The sequence below is a fragment of the Silurus meridionalis genome, chromosome 14, assembly GCF_014805685.1.
Source record: "Silurus meridionalis isolate SWU-2019-XX chromosome 14, ASM1480568v1, whole genome shotgun sequence".
Taxonomy (NCBI): Eukaryota; Metazoa; Chordata; class Actinopteri; order Siluriformes; family Siluridae; genus Silurus; species Silurus meridionalis.
In genome coordinates, this window is record NC_060897.1 from 18490247 (window position 1) to 18506321 (window position 16075).

The 16075-nt window shown below is 42.3% G+C and overlaps 1 protein-coding gene across 3 annotated transcripts in view; it reads left to right on the forward strand.

The window, feature by feature from the left end:
• The first annotated feature begins 311 nt into the window (after positions 1 to 311).
• The window catches only part of LOC124396612 (trinucleotide repeat-containing gene 6A protein-like), a 29041-nt gene continuing 13277 nt past the window's right edge, over positions 312 to 16075 (forward strand). For 2 of the 3 annotated variants that reach the window (XM_046865763.1, XM_046865765.1), the window contains exons 1-5: positions 312 to 493; positions 3823 to 3867; positions 10183 to 10456; positions 10827 to 10874; positions 12102 to 14639. In XM_046865763.1, the coding sequence (XP_046721719.1) occupies positions 10829 to 10874; positions 12102 to 14639 (2584 nt within the window). In that variant the 5' untranslated portion in view covers positions 312 to 493; positions 3823 to 3867; positions 10183 to 10456; positions 10827 to 10828. The remainder of the gene's footprint in view (positions 494 to 3822; positions 3868 to 10182; positions 10457 to 10826; positions 10875 to 12101; positions 14640 to 16075) is intronic. The other variant, XM_046865764.1, reaches the window with a different exon arrangement.

A 16075-nucleotide genomic window follows, 5' to 3' on the forward strand; every position in this document is an offset into this window, starting at 1 on the left:
TATCTATCTATCTATCTATCTATCTATCTATCTAGTCTAAAATATCTATCTATCTATCTATCTATCTATCTATCTATTTAGTCTAAAATATCTATCTATCTATCTATCTATCTATCTATCTATCTATCTATCTATCTATCTATCTATCTATCTATCTATCTATCTATCCATCCATCCATCCATCCATCCATCCATCCATCCATCCATCTATTTATTTATCTGCGCGTGCGCACTCTTTTCAGGCATGTGCGCTGTCGCGCATGCGTGGTATGCCGCGCATGCGCATCGCAGCTGGGGAAAGGAGAGGAGGGGGGAGGACGGTGCTCGGGTAGTGACAGACAGAAGCAACGCGAGTGAAGGAAATGGCGGCTGAGCCGGACGAACGATTCGCCTCCTAGATTCTGCAAAAGCGTTACGTTTATGTATAAATATATATTTCGCCTTATCACCTGCTTTCATTTGCTCTCTACTGCACTTTAAACACTTTTACGAGGTGAGTCTTGGGCTTTTGCATTTATACTTTCCGGGTTTATGTTTGTGTGTGCGGTTGCCGTGCAAAATGCGCACGAGCGTCCTCCTATATCAAAGCGGCTATTTATATTTATATACATGTATTTTTCCATAGCCGGCTTTTTCTAATTCTGTTCTGTTTTATAGTTCTGTTGTTATAAAACACATTGGAGCTAAAAATCCTCCTTCGCTCTAAATGTTTACTCGATTTTTTTTAAAGCAACAACAGAGCCATAAAATAAACCCGAACCTTTTTTTTCCCTTTTTTTCCTCTCTTTAGCACGCGCAACATAAAAGCTGCCGTTTGGTTAGCATTAGCATCCCTCCCGCTTTACCTCCTATTCGATCAATTAATATATAATAGTAATACTGGTGTATTTAAATTTGGCCATGTTTATTTTATTTATTTTATTAAGCCAGTCTGAATTCCTAAACAGCCCTTTTCCTTTATTTCTTAAACGGATTTTTTCTTCAGACCGTCTCAGGGGCTCGGATGTGTTCGACCTCTGCTTTGGATTTTTGTTAAAAAATTAAAAATATACATGTTACAATATACGTACGATTATGATAAACTGGATTAATCTTTATATGATTTGAATATATGTGGTGTTGGTGTGAATGATGAGTTTGTCTGATTTATTCGGTTATATAATGGAGGGATTTAGTTAGCATTAGCTGGGTCGCGACGCCGCGTTTTGTTTGACCTATTGGTTGAACTTGGACTGATTAAGATGTTTACTTTGGTGCTATTTCTTTTTTAAAATGTTATAATAGTGCACTGGATATTAAAAGTAAAAAAAAAAAACACAAGCGGGTGTGTTTAGGTCTGAGGTAAATATGCAGTGTTTGTGTCAGGAGGAAGAAAATCGAGCTGATTGGACACGGACGATTATTTTGGTCTACAGCGTTTATTTTTATTTATTTTATTTGATAAATGGTATGTGGTGGAATTAAACATTGTAATGGGTGCAGGAGCGCTGTTGTGTTGCTAGCAGTGTGAAGTGCACTACACAGGGCGGAGTGAAACACTCCGTAGGGCGCGAGGCGTCCGCCTGCCTGTTACCGAAATGCTTTTGGCTGCGCTCCAATAACATAATAATCCGAGCTCGTGCAGGGCTCTACAGCAGGCGCTGCGCACTCCGCGGTGGGGGGGTGGGGGCGGTTTGGGACGCGGCGCGGTGGGGGGAGGTGTGCTGGAGTAATGGTACACAATTCACGGTTCGGTACTTACCTCGGTTTTTAAGTCACGATTCAGATCATTTTTGCTGCGCTTAGGTTGCACTTAATTTGTCCCTGAGGGAACTCAGATTTTAACTACGTTCCACACAGACGAAACCAAACTAAACCTGTACCGAAAATCGTGTATGTTTGTACATTAGCGGTGTAACGGTGCACGTATTCGTGCCGAAATTCTTCGGCCCTTTTTACGTGTGGAACATAGTTACTCTCCGAGTTTCCCTCAGGAACGTATTAAGTGTCGGACAGCAAGTTTGTCGCCACCTCACACTTTTAGCTTATTTATAATGTATGATCAATACAGTGCACGCTTCTGTTTGATCATTTTTATTAAGATGTATTTGTGTAGGAGGCAAAATTAAAACCTTAAACGCAACACACATTTATTCACGAAGTCCTTTCTTTTCTAAGATATATAAAAACACACAAATTGTTAATTGCTTTTATACATTTACAAGAATATATTGTCTTCATGCTGTATGTTGAGTATGGACTTACTAATAAACATTCATTTGCATATATGTAAATGTTTGTATTTGAGTTTTTACAGATTATTTTTCGTGTAAAATTTGTTACCTTTAAAAAAGTTAAAATCTGTATACATTAAGGATGTAACGGTACACGCAGTTAACAAAAAAAATCTGAACGAATATGTACTGCTACACCCTTAATAAAGGGGAGGGGGGAGGAAAAATAAAATATATATATATATATATATATATATATATATATATATATATATATATATATATATATTAATTATATAATATAATAATCGGATATATATTTTTTTTTTCTCTCTCTCTCTTTAGCTGACATGGGTTGATAAGGTGTGTGGTTGCCACACTGTTCAAATTTATAAGGCATGATAACCAAGGCTAAAAATATCCTTGTTCCACAGTATTGGTCAATACACAGATCAGTGTGACAAATGAATGGAAATTATGAAATGCATAGTTATTTCTAAATATAGCACAAAACCACAAGATCTCGTCCTCTCACAGTTCTTGGGATGAGATTTCCAGACGTGTTTGAAGGTGGTTCGTACCTGTTCACATTGTTTATCCCATATACACTTTGGTGCCTTGTGTACGATGGAAAAGCCAGCGTAAAAAATGCACCCTGACTGTCGCGTCCCAAAAGGAGGTACTGTTGTAGTTTTGAAAAGTGCAGTGATTAACACAGATCATGGCAGAGTCACGACGGCAGAAACAAGAAATGGTCTGTTATGTACGAGATCAGTAAATATTATAACTTGGCTTGGGATTCAGGTGGACACCACTGTGTTTGGGGTGATTCCAGGGTAAATCGCATTCTCTGAGAGACTCAGAGTTCAATGTGAATGAACTCTGTAGTACTGTATATATGCACACATTGTAAGAGTTTGCGTCCTGGAACGTCTGACCGGAAAGTGCTACACCTTTCTTCTTGCGGGAGATAGAGTCCTTTGAGAACGTGTTATTTCAGACATGTGTGTATCTACCGTTTTGTAGTAAATGTTGCCAAACCTTCAGTTACATGCCAAAACATGTCCACATTTATAATTCTGTAGAGTTTGTGGTTGTTGGGTTAATTTGGAAACACAAGGAACACTAAGGAAACACAAAAAATGTTAGTGTACTGCTCACAACCCAAAATAAACATCATTGCTTTATTTATTTTAAATAAATAGTCTTTATTGATATCTGAAATGTCCCTTCTGGTAGCACAGTATGGTATGTTAGATCTCTTCCCTTGGCATTGACCTATAGTAAATCATTTTTGTACTGTGTGCGCTGTTTACATGTCACATTAGCTGTTAAACATGCACACGCTGTTGTGTAGGCTTGCAACGAGGACAGGGGAAAAGTGACTGGCTATTAATGGCGCTTTTGGCCGACACCCAAGTGGCTCCCTGTCCGTTTTGTAGTGCACTCCGAAGGGTGCTAAAGCCGCTATTTCACACCTTGTGCAGCCACCACTGGGCGTTATTTGGGACTGCACACTAGAACAAGGGTTTTTATCATTTGTTTAGATTTAAATGCAATAAATAGTGTGTTTGACTTTGTTTTAATTATTTTACTGTCTTTTCTTTAGCGAATTGGATGCTGCTGTCACCAAAGACATTGACAGAAGAAACAGGTTAGTTTTCCACTAATTCATGTTTGCGTGCACATGCACATGCACGTTTCTTGTTTTTTTTTTCCCAATCCGTGCCTCCTATTCAAAGATGCTTCAGAGGCTGCTAGCGTAAGTTTTTGTGTTACATGATTTCAGAGTGCTGCAAAATCTTTATTGGGCTGTGTGTGTGTGTGTGTGTGTGTGTGTGTGTGTGTGTGTGTGTGTGTGTGTGTAAGACGGGGAGATGTTGTTTTTGTGTGCTCACTTCCCAGATCTCAATAATTTTCTCATTTTCCGAAAGGGTCATCCATCCCTGTGTTCGTACCACAGCCGGAGTGTGGCTCGAAAAAGACAAAAAGCACACAGCAAATAGGTGCGATCGAAATCTGCTTTTCTGTTGGAAATATGCAGCAATATTTGGCACTATGCCCAGACCGTTTGTAAGCTACTACAGACTGTGAAATTTTGTCTGGTCTACTTAACGACACGGCGGTGCTGAAGCCGTACCACTCGTTTCAACTTGATGGTGAAGCTCTCACTGCTGCGGCGACACCAGCCTTGTGCCCTTTGATCAGTTCATTAGGGCTGTGTGTGGGTGTGAGTCGGGCAGGATCGCCTATTGGGTTAGAGAAAGCTGCAGTGTGCTACCCTGTCCCCCGTTTTGGTACCTGGAAAAGTATTTGACGAGGTTAAATGTGATGTAGTTTAGTAACACAAGTTATTTAGGTGGTAAAGTGAATTTGAACATGCAAAGTGGTGTGTGTGTGTGTGTGTGTGTGTGTGTGTGTGTGTGTGTGTGTGTGTGTGTGTGGTAGGTAGTTATGTTGCCACATTGAATGACGTAAAGGTCGTTAGGGGAAGCGTTTTAAGAAAAGATTCTTAAGAAAGCAGGTCCTGCTAGTGCTAAAGTGTTTAATAAGAAGGTAGCTGTTGCTTATAGCTTTGTGCTCAGTTTCCATCCCCGTTCCTGGTTTTTCAGGAACAGTAATTAGTCCAAAACTTCATTTAAATTATGAATAATGAATAAAAAAAAACTTTTTTAAACTTAATAGTATCAAAATCAGACAGATTGTCTGTGGAACGCCACTGTGATGACACGGGAGCACGGCGGCGAGGAGTTTGAGCAAGCAGCAACTGTAAGAAAAGGGAGGCATGAAAACGAAAGTAAGAAGCAAATTGTGTTTTTTTTTTCCTTTGTGGTTTTTTTGTGTTAAAGTAAACATAATAGGGAGGTAAGTAAGAATAAAAGAAAACATAGGACTTAAAATCTGCTCCTTGGCCGCACCAAAGACTGTAACTCAGTTTTTCCACATAATAGTGTTCCTGTATTCTGGTTAAACGCTTCTTCCCATGCATGCCATTGATGAGTAAAGCACAGAGAATGTGCCTGACCTACACCTCATTTTCACGATTTAGTGAAACCAGTTTCAGTGGAACAGTAATATCCAGGCTGGTTTTTAAGTGCCTTTGTGAGATTTGCCCACCCTCTCTAACCGCAAGCGTTCGTTTTAGACGTAATTTCAGACACTTGAAAAGGCCGGGTTTGAACACCTGTCCATTTCCGCTGCTCAATTCCGACCCGATTACCTGAGCCGCATGTTAATGCCAGGTCTGAACAGTGCCTCTGACGCCAGAACAGTACTGTCCCCCAGTGCTTTTGGGTGTCTTCGAGCGGTCAGATGACCAGAAAGGGGTGTGGTGTTAAACAGAATATAATGACAGTTGAGATGAAATGTCTGCATGCTTTGATGAAGAATAGCATGATGATTTTCTTTTTGTGTGTGTGTTTGTGGTTGCCTTATCTGAGGAAGACGATTAAGGATGAGACTGTTTACGAGACGGAAGGCTGAACCTTTTTTTCTTTATAGTGTGCATTATTTTATTTCAATGTTAAATGTTTATTGCTCTTAGTCGAAATGTTCTATGTAATCATTTGATTAATGAACGAATAGATTAAGTACAGAGCCGTCATCTCTGCCATCCTGGTGCTTTGGACAAACAGATTATTTTTCGTTTTTCATTCACAGTCGGCACAGTCCAAGTGCAGCTGATAAGATATCTAGTCACATGGCTGTTTTAGACCATTTCTATGGCTCGTATTTAAAGAATGTTGAACAGTAAAATAAAAAGCCGTCGCTACACGCCGTCAAGTGAAAAGCGGAAGAGACTCTGCTAAAAGAATTTTGCAGTCATGCCGAACACCTGATGCTTCCTCACTAGGAGAGGTTATAAACGTATTTAGGTCATCCCAAGGTTCAGACGCTAGCTCATGTTCCGTAACGTGTGTTAATTCGTGTTTGTTTCATTGTGAAATTTATCCTGTTTCAGCCTGCTTCAGGTTCTTTATAGGGTTACAGAATCATTCTGTGTGATACCACACTGTTCATGTTTGACACTTTTAAAGCTGCAGACACCACATTTTCTCACTTTAGCAGCCATCGTCATGTCACCAATCATCTCAAGCCTGATCTACTGGTTTCTTGTCATTTTTCTGTGGGCTGTTTCAGCACCTATTCAAACCTGAAGAATCGAGCAGTGGTCAGGTTTGATACACTGGCGTTGGGTCCAGGGCTGTGGTTCAATTGAATAGCATTTTGGTATGGATTTGTCAGTGGGGGGTGTGTAGTAAACCTATTTTTTTTTGTTCCTCAGTGATAAAACTCGCATCTGTGCAGAAATAAATTCACTGCAAGGATCGTGTTTTGTAGTGTGTAGTATTACTTTTTGTTCCTCCGCCTGAAATGCTGCATCACCAGCTCAAGTATATGGTTCAGCATAATGTTAAATGTTTTTCACTAAGTGTTTTCCAAAAGATTAAAAGGTTATAAATAATAGGGGAAGCACGTGTTTTACTGACAATACTTTAAAGCCCCCCCACCCCCGCCATGAACACGAGGCAGCGTCTCTATTGAAAATCGCAAGCATTAACCATGTGTGACCAAAAAGTTTCACAAGACACCTGTAGTCTTCTCGGAGATAGGGTGGATGGGGTGAAACAACACCATGTCGGATTTGGATGAAAATAAAAGTGCCTTAACCTGCACTGGTAAAAATTGAGGTTTTCAGGACCCCATGTAAATAAAATCCGGTCTGGATAAGGCAAAGTTTTGCAAGGACTGATAGTTAAAAATGAAAAAGGGGTTTGTATAAGAGTGAAGTGTATCATGCTGGAAAATGCTTAAGTAATGACACAAAAATGAAACCAGGACACATGCCTTCGGAAGGACATAGGCCTTCTTGCCGAGAGCTGTTAAGGATTTATATGGCGACAATCTCTTGTTGCTTAAACAAAAACTAGGCAGGTCTCATGTAGTTTGATAGTCAGGGAGCTCCATGTGGGTGATTTAGTAATGTCTGCCTTTATATTCTAGTGAAAGTGATAAGTGGTTCTTCCCCAAACGTTGGAGGCACACTGGACGTCTCTGTATGTGTAGCATGAAACTTTCACTTCAACTAGGTGACCCAAACCTGTTCCAGAGCCAGCTCTATAAAGATCTGTTTCACATGGTTTGAAGCGCAAGATCTCCTGCGATAGAGCTCTGATTTCCACCTTATTGAACACCTTCGGCTTGAGCTGGAACACTGACAGAGTAAAATCCAATCTTCTGCGAAGATGTTCCACTAGATTATGGAGTGTGAAGATTTATTCGAACAGTAAATGTGGAGTGGGATGTTAGCGGAGTGTCCACAAACCTTTGCCTGTTTAGTGAGTTTAAGTAGAATGTGTTAAATGGAAACAGTCCTCACCTCATCTTGTAATGTGTTAGCTATTTGTCTGTGGTGGTGTATTTTGCCACACCGATCCTGTAAGATTATCTGAAGCGTTTCCTTCGCGATCGTACCGCTCATTTCTCAGCACTAAAAATAACGCAGCAGCAGGACCTTTTCGTGTTTATATTTTTACGTTTGTAAGGAAATTAAAGGGGCAGACACAGTCATGTCATGGCAGGGTGATCCTTCTGCAAATTAAGGGTAAGAAGGAAGGGTTTTGGGGTAAAAGGGGGTTTGACGTTTTGGTGAAGTGTAATTATAGGAAATTAAAGGATATAAACTTCATGTGCATCATGGAGAACAGCAACAAACGCACTTAAGTACTGTAGTGAAGTTGCTCCGATAAACATCATCGTTTAATTTTCTTAAATCAAATTCCTTAATGATTTGCTCGGGATTTGCTTTAAGGTTTTATCTCTTTGGCAGCACCAAACAGGGAAGATAAGATGCATCACAAAGATGTTCTGTCCCAGGGTGATGTGGGTCGGGTCAGGTGTTACACGGGCAAAGATTGTCCAGCGCATTTTACTTTTTTGCTGTTCGCGAAGCAAAGTTTTCTGCCTTGATTGATGTTACGATCTACGGAGCTTGTCGGCTCACGATCGACGTTCGGCTCAACCATACATGGTAAAAGATGTCTTATAGGGGGAACGGACAAACACGTTGCCTCTGCAGTGTTCCGTGTTCAGTGTCATTATTATTTTGCACCAGAGGTTAATGGAAAGTCTGGTGATTCAGAGCTTTATCTCTTGACCTTGTCTCTGTTTGCTCTGTAGATTCAAGCAATACTGAGTAAAACATTCCTTTTTGCAAATAATAATTAATAAACTGAATTATGGTAGAGCAGTGCACAAAGAATAATAAATAAACCTCTGTGCGTCAAATTTACAAACAGCGTTATCTGTTCTGCGCCATACTTTTAGCAGCACGACTCTTCATCCCATCATGGCTCCTGTTTAAATAGAAATCTCCCCTGTAGGGCCTCATGCATGTTTTGCTTTGAAGTAAGATGATATAAAAAAAAAAGACCTGCATGGCTAACTTAATTGATTAACAGATAAATGTTGGACATCAGTCATATTTACAATCATATATACAATCATATTTTGTATTTCTGGTACAGAACAGCTGTTTTTAATAAACTGACACTGGGAGTTGATGATAAATGATTACAGGGATCGTTTTGGGGGCTGAGATGTAAATATAAATCTACAGTTTTTACAAATGATTTCTCTACAACTCTGACCACCCACAAGGTGAAATAAGAACATTAAGACTGCTCTGAGATTTAAAATCGATCGGGTGAAGAAAGTTTGTTTTTTTGTTGCAGAAGGTTGAACAATGTGTTATTATTTGAGGGTCCACCGTCAAGTGAACTAGCTGTCAGCGAAAGCAGTGCGTGTTGCATCTGCTTCTGACGTCTCAAATGGTTGTAAAAAAGGCTTGTGGTGTTTCAAGAGGTTTACAGGCAGGACCTGGTTGTAGTGTTGAAAGAGAAAACAACGACCCCTGCCCCAATGCTCGGTTAGAGTTTGTGGTGACTGAGAGCGGCGTGTTTTCTACAGGGTGACTAAATAAATTCCAATATGCAAAGCAACTCACATTTCACCTTCTGTTAAAAATAAAAAATATTCTTCACGTAAGGTTCCTGTAAATGAATTGTGCTCCCTAGTGCTATTTTTTCCTTTTAATCAGGTAGGAATTCTACAGTTTGAGGCAACGCCCTAAAATGTTGGACACTGAGCCGAAGCATGGCTTCTGCAAACAATGTGCATCTTTGAAATTAGATTCTGGAATAAATTTTGAAGTACACATCAAACACTTCTCATGTTCTGACTTTTCTCTATAATCCAGTGTTTTATTTTTGATGCCTCATCCTTTGTTTTGCAACACTGTGGTGAAGGCATTGGTATATCTCGGTAGCATGATATCTCATTCATGAATGTTTGAAAGTTTGTTATATGGAGTTTCACTATAACCAGCAGATAAACTAGTTAGATTTTGGAATTGATCCAGACAAGCTTGATGTTACGAGGGCTAAAGATGTTTCTTCATGCGCTTCCCTTCTTGTTGCTGAAATAGAAACCCAAGCCTTAATTGCACTAGATACGAATTGTCACGAAGCACAGGCCAATTAAATTCTTCAGAAATCAAAAAATAAATGAATAAAAGATTTGGTGTTTCATATCAATGCAATATATGGCTCAAGTTTTCACTGAGGTTTTTCCCCCCGTACACCTATCGGCTTTGCCAGCAGGGGTCGGAATCTCTTTGTACAATTTCTACTTTTGTAATTTACACAGCCAAACTAAAATACGAATTGAAATCGCAGCACAAGAGCCCTAAAATGCAGAGATTTAAATGGCTGACTTCTCAGGATTGCTTAATACTTTGAGGATTTGTTGTTTCTGCAGCATGTCCACGTGTTTGGTGCACACGCGGCACTCAAACGTCACCTTGATGCCACTTCTTAAATAGCATTAACAGTAGCAGACGTTTTAATCAGAACACCGAATGGGCCAGAATGAATCATGTTTGTTGTTTTTTTTTTCTTTTGCAACGTAGTGCCAGAACAAACGGAGTCCAATTCCTGCCAGCCTGATTCTGCCGATCTCAAACAGCGCCACCTCTGTCGGATCCTGCGCCATCAGCGATGCCAACTGGCCCAGAAACCTCCAGCGCCCGCCACATCTCAGCCGTAAGCAACTGCTGAAAGTCTAGCGCCGTGCCGCGGCCCTTGCCGCCATCCTGGGAACTCAAGTGCAGCTCACGTCCATTCACCAAGGGAAGCAAAACGCCGAGGGGCCTGAAGTACACTGCACCAAAGCTCACCTCTCAGGTATCAGCTTTGATCGCTTCTCACGCTCACAATTATCACAATCACTTATTTTTTTAGCTGTCGTATGTAACGGATTCATGCCAGCTTTCACACTTTATACAGTTATATTCAGCTTACGCTTTCATCATTGAGGGTATAATGGTGCTTCTATGCGTCTCTCAGACCAGTGACGAGACAAACGGTTCGGTTGATCCGAAATGCTTGTCTTAATTACATATGATTTTCTCTCGCCTTGCGTGTCTTTTTATATATTTAATTACATTTAATAATTCATTATGTGCTCAACACCATTCTCTTTGTGGCCCTGTATACATTCACCTTTATTATTATTATTATGGAATTAAATATTGGTATTTTTGTTGTTTCTAAGGCATGGCTCCCATTCGGGACTCGGTCAGCCACTCTCCTAACCAAACAGGTGACCTTTTTTTTTCTTACTTTTTTCCCCCTACATTCTCTTGTTTATGTTGGTTTCTAATTGTGTTCTTTTGTTGTGAGTGGGTATGTAGCTGTGCTGATTGATGTTTGATGTACATGTTTTTAAACATAAGCACAGTGTAACGTCCCAGTGAGCATTAGAATGTCACTATATAATATGTAAAAATTTTGTTCCCCTGTACTTTATTTCAAATAGTATACGTTTTCAGAAGTGACATTACATTTTTTACCTTTTTGTTCGGTGTCATTTAAAACACCTTTGCTTTTGCAGCTAAAACAGTGTTCAGACCGAACGTGTGTAAGATTCACACACACTAAGGGGAAAAAGTCACCTTACTGAAGGGGAAAGGAGAGTTGAAACTCTGACCTGTTTGTTACATAAAGTATAATTAAAAAATAAAAGTGCTAGATGTAATGTCACATTCTGGTGTATTTTTAGTTTGTATCTTTTTCTAAATGTCTACTGGTTTCTTTATTTTTATTTTGCTGTGTCCGTTGCTAACCCACTCAATGAGAACAACCAAAGACTTGGCAAGTGCAGCTCTTCTGTGAGATTTGGCAGCCATTTCTGGAATAGCAAGCACAGACTAGCATGAATAGCTTTGCAGGAAAAACAGAGAGGAATGCTTAACATTCCACATTTCGGCTCGAACTTGCGTGTTCATGAATGTTGTCACCTTTGTCATAGGTTTTTAATTTGTTTAATTAATTTTTTTAAATATATCCATACACCATTTAAAACACGATTTGTCCTCTGGCTGTGCTTTATTTTGACTTTGACTGTCTGATCCTCTGTCAAGCTGCAGCATCATGCTGCTTTAACAAAATGGTGGGTGCTGTGCTTCTCATTCAGCCAAGCTGGATCCAGACGCTTCCTGTAGCGCATAACGTCTGCCAGTTTAGTACGTACAGTGAAGTAGTACAGTGCCTGGGTCACTGAACATCTCGGACTCAACTTGGGCGTATGTTAGGAGACTTGCTGAGAGGGACGAAAGGGAGAGATCTAAATAATGAGATGATTTTCAGTGGCTAATTTGGGAGAAAATTAACAAAGTAATTTTCTAGCAGCTTTTTTGGAATGATACAGAACAATACTATTATTAATACCAATTATTTTATTTTAGGTGAGAGTGTTCTGAGGGTTGGATTTTTGTGAGCACATTGTGGTAGTGTTGTAACTGTTTTAACTGGATTCTTGTGTTTGCAGGTTTGGATCATGCCGGTCTGGATCCTCAGTATGAAAATTCACCCTGGAGCTCTGGCTCACCTTGCAGTGATTCAAACAGTAACTGGGGCAAAGTGATTGTAGACAGCTGTGATAAGGGGGCCTGGCCTTCCATCGCTGGCAGCGACCCAGAGCTGGCCTCAGAATGTATGGATGCTGACTCTGTTTCCAGTTCCGGGTCAGAGAAAAACCTATGTATGATGGCGCCTGGCATCACTGGTGGCGACAGCAATGGCAATAGGCAAGGCAGCAAACAAGGTTCTCATTTACTGGTTGCAAATGGCAGCAATAATGTGGCTAACAGGAGTGTTAACGGTCCTTGGGGCTCAGTGCTAAGCACATTTCAAGGTTCTGGAGAGAGCTCCAGTGACAAGCTGGCAGATGGTGGTCATGTAAAACTGAATGCATGGGCTACCCAAGGTCCTGCAAGCAATGGAGGTGTAAATCCAAGCACTTTGAACCCAAATGCCAACCATGGTGCCTGGCCCGTTCTGCAGAATGCTGGCCCCAACTCCCATGGGCCTTTGGGCAACGGAAGTGGGGGCACCAACACTCAACGAAGCACCGTAGGTCAAGTGCCCAACATGCAGAGTGTTAACTCTAAGATGTCCTGGGGAAGCCTGCAGGAAAAGGTGGTCGAATCTGAAGTAAATGGTACAAGCAACGTTCTAAGTGGGCAGCCTCAAAACCTTAACACTGAATTTAACGGACCAAATAACACTACTAACCCTATGACCTCTAGTTTACCAAACTCTACAGGTTCACTTCAGATGAATGAGCGATCCTGGCCTGTGAGCACAGGGGGCTCCCCTCAGCTCCAAACTCCTGTCTCGAATGGCACTTCCATTTCTCAGCATGGCAACAGTGATGGGATGAGCAGTGGGTCCTACGGTACGGCATGGGGTGCTCCGCCCAGCACTACTTACTCTGGAGACAAACGTTCTGTCCCAAAAGGCCAAGCTGTGGGCGACACTGTGAACTCAACTCTAATGCAGTCCGGAGCTAATGGACCTTCTGCGAGCGCTTCTTCTTTCAAAAATAATAACGGGATGGCCAGTTGCGGAGGAGGCTGGGACTCTCAGTCCAACACCTCTCAAAATCTAGCTTGGGGAGCAGGTAACAGCATGGGTGCTGCTGGAGCCTCTTGTCCCTGGGGTAGCACCTCCTCCTCGTCGTCGTCCTCCTCAACGTCTTCAAACACTGGCACTAAAGTCTCAAGTGGGGAGTGGGGCGCCTTGCCCAGCAACAATCAGCATTCCAGTGATGGCACAAGCGGGAGCAGGAAGGGAACAAATGGGTGGAAGTCCTTGGAAGATGATGCTCTTGGTATTGGAAGCGGTGGTCAGTCATCCCAAGGCAGCACATGGAACAAATCCACAGGCAGCGAAGGAAGCGCCGAAAGCTCGGGAACTTGCAGTGAGAAGGATGGACAGCATAGTGCCAACCGTAGAAGGGGCAACCAGCAAAACCTGATACAAGCAGCTCTCTCTAGAACCGACATGGACCCGAGGGTGCTATCCAACCAAGGATGGGGACAGACTCCAGTTCGGCAAAACACTGCCTGGGATGTATCCAGCTCGGAGAAGAAGGCTGGAAATGGGTCACAAGGATGGGGTACTGCTTCCCCTCGGACATCAAGCTCCCAGAGCGGATGGGGAGACGCACCCAGCACCAACACTAATAACGCTGGTGCATCTGGTTGGGGCGAGCAGAAGCCCACCTCTGGCTGGGGGGAGACTAAAGCGCAAAACGGCTGGGAAGACTCCTCAGCTGCAATGAATAAAGGTAATTCATCTTGGGGTAACTGCAAGGATGACAAATCTTCCTGGAACAATGGACAAAAGACAAAACAGGGTTGGGGTGCTTCTTCTGGAGATGGATGGGGAGCGGAAGGGTCACGGGGAAACCACTGGGGGGAGCCGCCAAAGACTGTATCTGGAGGTTGGGATAGCGATAATGATCGCTCCGCTTCAGGGTGGAACGAGACGGGGCGTTGTAACACAAACAACACCTGGGGAGGAAGCGGAAGTGCTAACACTCCTGATGAAGGTGGTCAATCAGCTGGATGGGGCGATCCCGTGAAGACTAACAATCAGAACCAAGGCTGGGGGGAGCCAATCAAACAAAGTCACTCCAACCCAGCCTGGGGTGAAGCTACAAAATCCAACAACCAGTCAGAGTGGGGAAAAGGCCAGGATGCCAATGTGGGAACCTTCAGGGCAGGAAATGGCTCTCAAACTGGAGCGAAAAACAAGCCGACTGGATGGCTGGGAGGTCCTATACCTGCTGCTCTTAAAGAAGAGGAGCCTACAGGATGGGAAGAGCCGTCTCCTGAATACGTCCGGCGACGGATGGAGATCGATGACGGCACCTCCGCGTGGGGAGATCCGAGCAAGTACAACTATGGCAATGTGAACATGTGGAACAAGAATAACTCCGCAGAGCAGGACATTCCGCAGCAGCAACCGCCTCCACCAGCCCCAAGCTCCATGGGGCAAAAAGAGAAGAGCTGCAGTTCAGGTATGGTGCCCTTTTCTCTCTCCTCCCCCTCCCCTCTCTCAATCCCCTCTACCGTGTGCTCTGGCAGTGACTCACAGTCTGTATTTATTTACTGCTCTGCAGTCATGCCTTAGGAATTCTCTGCACACTGTCCTCCTGCCTACTTGCACTTTCCGTCCTTTCCCTCCCCCTTCATTCTTTTTCAGTAATTGCTTGCTACCAAAGCCATAATGTCATGTTTAGGTCCTTGTTTTGCTCATGCCTACTTATTGTAATCAAACCGTACAAAATTGTAGTACACGTGCGTAGGAAGAGACCACACAGAACTACAGATTCAGTGAAATTGCAGGAGCTTTCTTCTGTTTTATGAGATGGTATGAGCACTCTGTTTCTCACTGTTTTAAAGAGGCTGTGCATTTAGATTTTGACTTAGGAGAGAGTGAGAGAGAGAGTATATGAATGCTGTGTTAAACATGTGAAAAGGAGCCAGATGTTATGCTTTCATAGTTGTCCAGCTGTGCCATTTCTGAAAAGTCGGTAGGGAAGCATTTGTTGTTTAGTTTGGCATTTGGAATAAATGAGGAGCAATGTCTGAGTGTGTATATAGCGAGTCAGACGAACATATTTCTCTCTGAAGCTGATTTTAAGGAGCGAAATTTTAATCACTGACGAGTATTGGATAAGGAGAGACCATAGCACCGGGTTTTAGCTGTAATAAATTAGTATTAAAACAATGTTTTTCTTTGCTTGTGCTCCATTTTCAGTGGATAAATTAAGTAAGGGCAGCCTGCTGAGTGAGACAGGTATACCTTTTTTAAATCCCTGTGTTTTTATTCTTCATCCCATTGCCTCTCAAGTCAAATGAGCAAACTTCAGCTGCCCAATCAAGCGGAGGGGCGTGCATGTGCGTGCAATGCAGATTTGTACTGCAGCTGCAACTTCTGCTTCGAAAGGTCAACACGATTCTTCTCTTGGATGAGCTTAGCTATACTTGGTGAGAAGCAGGCTAAAGTTACAGTCATATGCTAGCAACATGAGAGCGGGGCACACTGAACCGAGCTATTTCCGTCTGAGGAATGCAGGACATGCGCTGAACGGTGAAAGTGCAGAAACTCCACGGTGGTCAGATGCAAACTGATCCAATCAGCAGTGTTGAGTAAACATGGCTTACATAAGTGTGTTTATATTAGGGAGGGTGATATGTAGGTTGGCGCTGGAGGACAGTGTTGTACACGAAACTGCTTCATTCATCAAAACATACGGAGTTGTCTATTATTCTCGGATGTAATATTCCGATTATTTGGAGATGTGCATGTAAACAAAGACGAATCAGAGTTGATGTTTATTAATCTCTTAGTAGAGAGACGCGATCACATGACCCTTCTATTCATGCTGCATCTCATTCGGAATACACCCTAACCGCCATTGCAGTAGCAGTGATAATGCGCATCATAAAA